The sequence below is a fragment of the Pelophylax lessonae genome (genome assembly GCF_965119305.1).
Source record: "Pelophylax lessonae genome assembly, chromosome: 12".
Taxonomy (NCBI): Eukaryota; Metazoa; Chordata; class Amphibia; order Anura; family Ranidae; genus Pelophylax; species Pelophylax lessonae.
This window is the reverse complement of record NC_138779.1, coordinates 212006412-212013970: the sequence shown is the minus strand read 5'-3', so window position 1 is coordinate 212013970 and position 7559 is coordinate 212006412. Positions and strand designations below refer to the sequence as shown.

Below are 7559 nucleotides of genomic sequence, written 5' to 3'. Positions count from 1 at the left end.
ACCGTGGGCCTCTGGTGTGTACTTGCCCCCTGGGCCGAAAGTTGCCAGTCTGCCCCTGCTACTTAGTACCTACATATTACTATTTCTCCTTTTCTGCTACCTACCCACTAACAACTGATACTCCTTCTCTAATAACTAGCCGCTAGCTAACAAATCAGTAAAGACATCCACAATTTTTTCATTTTCAGACAAACACATTTCAAGCTGTTCTGAGCACAGATGAGAACTCAACATTCATCATGTTTAATTATGGTGATATTCAGTGGCCAACAGGCGAAGAAAATGAAGGTCCTCCTGCTTTGGTATGCATTTTTCCCATCATTCATTATCTTACTCTTATATTATTAACCACTTAAGCCCCGGAAGATTTTACCCCCTTCCTGACCAGGGCCTATTTTGCGATCCGGCACTGCGTGACTTTAACGGACAATTGCGCGGTTGTGCGACGCTGTACCTAAACGAATTTGACGTCCTTTTTTTTCCACAAACAGTGCTTTCTTTTGGTGGTAATTGATCACCTGTGCGATTTTTTGATCATGCGTTATAAACAAAAAAAGAGCGTTGATTTTGCAAAAATAACAATATTTTTCACATCTTTTTATATGAAATTCCCCCCAAAAAATTTAAAAATCAAAATGTTTTTACATTTTAGGCCAATTTGTTTTATGCTACATATTTTTGGTAAAAAAAATCGCAAAAAGCGTATTTTGATTGGTTTGCGCAAAAGTTATTGCGTTTACTAACTAAGGGAAAGATTTTTGTCACTTTTGTTGTTTTTTTTTTAACGCGTAATGGCGGCGATCTTCGATTTTTTTTTGCGGGACTGCGACATTGCGGCGGACCGATCGGACCCTTGAGTGACATTTTTGACACTTTTTGGGTTACCAGTGACATTCCTACAGTAATCAGTGCTATACATATTCACTGTTACTGTAAAATCACACTGGCAGTGAAGGGGTTAACTTTTTTGAGAGGGAGGGGTTGTGTGTGTCCCTAGGGGCGTGATTCTAACTGTGATTGGCTGTGGCTTGAGGTGTAGGAACAGTGATCAACGGTCCTACATAGTAGAACCGTATGATCACTGTTCATACACAGGGGAGAATGACAGGCGGCTTGTTTACATCAGCCGCCTGCCTTTCTCCCGCTCTAACGGACGATCGCGAGTGCCCGGCGGACATCGGGTCCGCCAGGCACACGCGTGGGGGGGTCCGTGACCCAGCGGGAGCGCGCCTCCGGCGGCGCGTTCTCGCTCCCCAGAGCCTCACAGGCTAGTGACGTACCCATACGTCACTTTGCCTGTGAGGGGCTGACCGCCGCAGTATATGTAATTGCGGCGGTCGGCAAGTGGTTAAAATACACAAAAAGTGCAAGCCAACTAAACATTCAAAAGAATCCAAAACAGTCCTACAAACACATCATATAAAGTCCACCAGTAGAAGATGGTAAAAGGATCCCCACACAAGCTGCCGTGAAAGAGATGAGAAACAAACGCGTCACCACCGTGAGGGAGGCGGCAAACCTGCTTACCGGATCAAATTGACCCTCAAGTCATAGAGAGGTCAATTATCATTTGTGCAGAAACAAGGCCAGATGAATCAGTATCATAACAGGCCCCTGCTAGATATTCGTTCAAAGTGACTTCATTAGGACACATGTATCCTACGATCCTGCAGCCGGAAATTCATAGTCCCAACGGTATGTGTGCTAATCAGTGACCTTATTACTTCCTCTGCTGCCACTTCCACTTCTCTTTACTTCCTACTATCTCTACTTCCTTCCTCCAGAGTCAGGAGGAAGTAGAGAGGAGACATTGCTGGAAGTGGCAGCAGAGGAGGCAATAGGGTCACTGATTAGCAAAAATACCGTTGGGATCATGAATTTCGGGTTGCAGGATCGTAGAATTGTAAAAGCCCAATCTCAACCCTACTGCATGGTTTAGGGATAAATTGGATTACCGACCAAGCCGAATCTCCAACTTAAGCACTTGAGGCCACAAATGCACTTTTGGCTGAATTACGCACAGATTCCCACAGACACACTCAAAAATCTTGTGTAGCGCCTTCCCAGAAGAGTGAAGGCTGTTATAGCCACGAAGGGGAGCCAACTCCATTTTAGCCCCTATGGTTTCAGAACAGGATGCCCAAGAAGCTCAAAAAAGCCCTAAAATATTTATGCATAGAAATTTAATAACAAAACCTAATTTTTCTCTAGGCCGGAGGTAGCAGTGGATTTACTGAACTGAACTTTGAAATCCCAGGATCTTTAACTGCTGATATAATCAACATAACTCACACAAGTAATGTCAACTTTCCAGGACGCTGGGTCTTCAGAGTTGATCAGGTAGAGGTTGGGTCACCTACAATGAACATAGGTAAGAAACATCTTTTCAGTTGTTAAATGTAGTTTTTTTTGATAATGTTTTTTTCTCTGGGTTAAAAATTCTGCTATAACAGCGATAACTGGACAATATACAACTGTCAATAACACCAGAGCACATGGTAACTATCGATAATGCAGTTTGGGGAACTAAAACCTTTTTCGATTTGTGGAAAAGAACATTTACTTTCCAAGTGCTATTGGCAGGATATCATGGTGGCAGGGAACATTGTAGTGGTGCCAGGAAAACATTGTTGGGTGGTGGGTCATTTGATTGACAATGGATTTACTTAACCGCTTGCCGACTGCTCACAGTATATTTACTGCGGCAGTCAGTCCCTCACAGGCAGAGCGACGTAGCTCTACGTCGCTAGCCTGTGAGGCTCTGGGGAGCGAGTGCGCGCCGCCGGTGGCGCGCTCCCGCGCGCTCCCGCGCGGTCACGGACCCCCCCCGCGCGTGTGACCGGCGGACCCGATGTCTGCCGGTCACTCGGCGATCGTCGGGGGAGAGGGAGAAAGGCAGGCGGCTAGTGTAAACAAGCCACCTGTCATTCTCCCCGGTGTAGAAACACCGATCATACGGTTCTACAATGTAGGACCGTTGATCAGTGTTCCTACAGCTCAAGCCACAGCCAATCACAGTTAGAATCACGCCCCTAGGGACACACACAGCCCCTCCCTCTCAAATAAAGTTAACCCCTTCACTACCAGTGTATTTTTACAGTAACAGTGCATATGTATAGCACTGATTACTGTAGAAATTTCACTGGTAACCCCAAAAGTGTCAAAAATGTCAGTCAAGGGTCCGATCTGTCTGCCGCAATGTCGCAGTACCGCAAAAAAAATCACAGATCGCCGCCATTACGCGTTAAAAAAAAACAACAAAAATGACAAAAATCTTTCCCTTTATTAGTAAACGCGATAACTTTTGCCCAAAACAATGAAAATACGCTTTTTGCGATTTTTTTTTACCAAACATATGTAGCATAAAACAAATTGGCCGAAAATGTTAAAAAATTTTGATTTTTACATTTTTTTTGGGGAATTTCAATTACAATTTCAATATTGTTATTTTTGCAAAATTGACGCTCTTTTTGTGTTTATAGCGCATGATCAAACAATCGCACAGGTGATCAAATACCACCAAAAGAAAGCTCTGTTTGTGGGAAAAAAAGGATGTCAAATTCGTTTAGGTACAGCGTCACACGACCGCGCAATTGTCCGTTAAAGTCACGCAGTGCCAAATCGCAAAATACCCCCTGGTCTTTTAGCAGCCAAATCCTCCGGGGCTTAAGTGGTTAATTGGATGATGTGAATAATGATAGGTTTACATCAGGGGGACATTTTTTTTAACACATTTTTGTATTAAAGGAATTTTTCAAGGTGTTTATGGATTGAAATTTTCCTTTTTTAGGGAATGATAAAGGGGGTACTAATGTACTCCAATACTTATCCTCCAGGGGGCTGATATCTGGGGACTCCTTATTTTAAAGGGGCTTCTAGATTCTTTTCAATCCCCCCTCAAACCCCCACATCTCTTTTGAGGGACTAAAAGTGGGTAAGTGGCCCTTTTTCCTTAAAATTGGGACAAGACACTTTGCAGAGGAGGCAGACTTCATTGCTCTCCCTTGAAAGTTACCCCCCAGTGTTGATTTGGTATGAGAAGAGATGGATGCGCACTCACTGCCCTCCTTTTTATGCCCCCTCCCCCAGGCTGCATACATAGAATGTTTTTAACATTTTTCAAATGTGTGCTGACACTTAAAAAAATGTGGGTTACCATTAAAATTCCAACCAGACCTTGTTCAGGTATGCAGTCTGGGTTTCCAGGAACTGGAGGACAATGAGTGTGTGCTTCCCCCCCCCCCCCCCCACTTCCCCTTTCTGTACCAATGGCCACATACCTGTATTAGAATTGCAAGTTACATGGTAACTTTTGATAATACAGTTTAAAGATATTAATCATTTTTGAAAGAGTGGAAAAAATGTATTTCCAAATGCTTTCTTTTATATTCTGCTTAGATTCTTCTAAGATAAGAATTGCATCTTACCTTTCAAGAAGAAACAGTTAAAAATATGAATTAAAAATAATAAAAATTTAAAATTTAAATAATAAAAATAATATTATCAAATATTAATGCCTGAACACAGTTTTGCAACTTTGATATGTGCCTGTAAAACTGCACACATCATCACAACTACTTAGCATATCCGGGTGAATTATTCTTTGTTTTTGTTTTGTTTTTTTAGGACAAATTTGGCATTTATTTGGTGGTAAATGGTAATGGATTTCTCTTGATTTTTTTTTTTTTTTTAATATCAAAGGAAATCTGGCACAAAATAGTACATTTTTTTAAATGTAGCTGTTAATTTCTTGCTATTACCATAACCTACAACCTAAGAACAACCCAAAATAAATTGTCTTTCTCCCAATGATTGCAGTAATACCACATATGTGTAGGTTATTTGTTTTTTTTTTATACCTGCAATAGGGCCCAGAAATCATAGCGCTCATTTTTCTTTTGTTTTATACTACCTAACCACATTAACAGTAAAGCCCCGTTCACACTGGGGCGACGCTACTTTGCCGGGCGACCTCACAGGTCGCGGCGTGCTGCTCGCACCGCGACCTCGGAGCGGCCGGCACGGACTTCATAACATTGAAGTCTATGCAGGTCGCTCCGGGTTGCCCCAAAGAAGCTCCGGACCCTTTTTCTAAGTCGGAGCGACTTGTGTCGCTCCTATTAGAACGGGTCCGCTGCTTCTCTATGGAAGGCGACCTACGGCGACCTGTCAGGCAACCAGGTCACCTGACAGGTCGCCCCAGTGTGAACGGGGGCTAATGCTTCTTCAATCTTACTAAAAAAACACACTGACCCTGACCTTTGACCCCAACTTTTTCTGTGACTATGCCCTTTTTGGCCCTAACCTTTAACTTAACTCTAACCCTAAAACTGACCTAGATCCAACCTGATCCAGCTATTTTATCTTTATTTTATTTTATTTTTTACACAACCGTTCTTTTGTTTACAAATTTCTACTCTAGCAAAGAGAAAAAGATACAATGTATTATATAATGCATCCTGTATGTATACAATGCATTATGTAACTTGTCTGTAATATGTGGGGGTTGATTTACTAAAGGCAAAGAGACTGTACACCTTACAGTTGCATTCAATTTCCTTAGTAAATGTAATGTGGTTGCACTCATTTTTCTTAGTAAATGTAATATGATGAAGCTTCACTAGACATATGCAAGTTGTTACGTTCTGAATTAATATTTGGACACATTTTTCGTTATTCAGAGATTCGGATATTTCCAAATCCATGAATTACAGCACAAACAAATTTTACTGAATTCTCCAAATAACTAAAGTAAATTTGTCCAAATTTTTTAAATTCGACTTAAATTTTACATTGAATTCCATTCAAATTTGAACTGTAAACATTTATTTTTGAAATCAAAGACTGTGTGTGTTATTAGTGTACCATTTTGAAATAATGCTGTTTTTGTTAAGCCAGAGGTGATTTAATGGGTCATTGTAATCATTTGATAAAGTTTTTCCTTGTGTTCCTTCACTTTGCAAGTGTAAAATTGCTAAAAAGAAACCAGTAAAATATAAATATTTAAACCATTTGCGCAGTATTGTACGTAGTAAATTGTTGAAAGTAAGATACTACTTTTATTTTATTTATTTATTTATTATTTATTTTTTTCCCCCTGCAAAGTAAATGCATACTGTGCTAGTATGCATCGCATACTAGCACATTATGTGACACTTACCTGCAAACGAAGCCCGCGTTGTCCCCGCTGGCGGCCGCATCCATCTTTGCCTGTCTTCCTTCCGGGCCTGTGGACTCCAGCTGTATTACTGGCCGGAGCCGCGTGACATCACTCCCGTGCATGCATGCAGGAGCCGCCGGTCACGGCACAGGGCTCTGAAGGAACGGCACGGGCGGCCATTCCTTCAGAGCGCATGTGCCGATGACGTCATCGGCTGCATACAATGTAAATATCTCCTAAACGGTGCAAGTTTAGGAGATATTTACAGTACCTATAGGTAAGCCTTGTTATAGGCTTACCTATAGGTAAAAGTTCTCGAGGTGGGTTTACAACCAGTTTAATCAGAACACTTTGCATATTTTGAATAAACGTATTATTAATAAAAACAAGATCAATGTGTATAAATAACATTTTTGATTTCACTGCTTCAAAATGTTTTGATTAGAACGTTTAGAATCGAGAAGAAAATCAGTAAACTCGAAGAAAATTTGAAAAAAATACAAAGAACGAATTTTGAATACGAATTCCAAATACAAATCCTGAATATGAATTGAATGAATCAACTGAATTTAACGAAACGAAACAACTAGACTAACGAATCTAAGAGAAACCAAAACAAATTTTTCGCATTCACATGCACATGCCTAAGCTTCCCTTTCTAAAGAATACGCAATCAGCTGCAAGAAAATTAAAAAGACAAAAATAAAAAGTTAACTATGTAACTATGTAAAAAACATTGGGGTTGATTTACTAAAGGCAAATAGACTATGCACTTTGCAAGAGCAGTTGCACTCATTTTCCTTAGTAAATGCATTGCGACAAATGTTCACCTTGTAAAGAATTTCCAATCAAGTGCAAGGAAAAAAATAACTAAATTTCCTTGCACATGATTGGATCCTGGAAATCAGTAGAACTTTAACGCATTTACTAAGCTCTTGGGAAAATGAGCACAACTGCATTTGCAAAAGTGCACAGTCTATTTGCCTTTAGTAAGTCCACCCCATTGTAAGTCTTTCTTGAGTCTTTTTCTTTACACCTCCCTCAGAGGACAGCTTTTCGTTGCCTCTGGGCAGCCTGGCACACATGAGCGATTACATGCTGCAGTGTCTCCGCAACGACCGCCGAGTTTCCCACATTGTAACTTGTGCTGATTACTGGGTGGCCACGCTGCTGGATCCCCATTACAAGGACAACGTGCCGTCCTTAATTCCCTCACTGGAGCGGGATCGGAAGATGCGCAAGCACAAGTGCACGCTGGTAGACGCGCTGATGGTGGCATTCCCACCTGACAGCGGGGCCACAGTGGAAGCACAAGGCCAAGGCAGAGGAGGAGGAGGGAAAAGGTCGCCAACGCAGCCAGGGCACCGCCAGCACCTCAGAAGGCAGGGTTAGCATGGCC

At 41.6% G+C, this 7559-nt stretch overlaps 1 protein-coding gene across 1 annotated transcript in view; it reads left to right on the top strand.

Annotated features, from left to right (window-relative positions):
• Positions 1–239: 239 nt before the first annotated feature.
• Positions 240–7559, top strand: part of LOC309568351 (uncharacterized protein) — a gene marked incomplete at its 5' end in the record, with an annotated part of 44331 nt that continues 37011 nt past the window's right edge. Inside the window, 2 exons of the mRNA XM_082274014.1 lie at positions 240–302; positions 2212–2371. Coding sequence (XP_082130140.1) covers positions 240–302; positions 2212–2371 — 223 coding nt within the window. The remainder of the gene's footprint in view (positions 303–2211; positions 2372–7559) is intronic.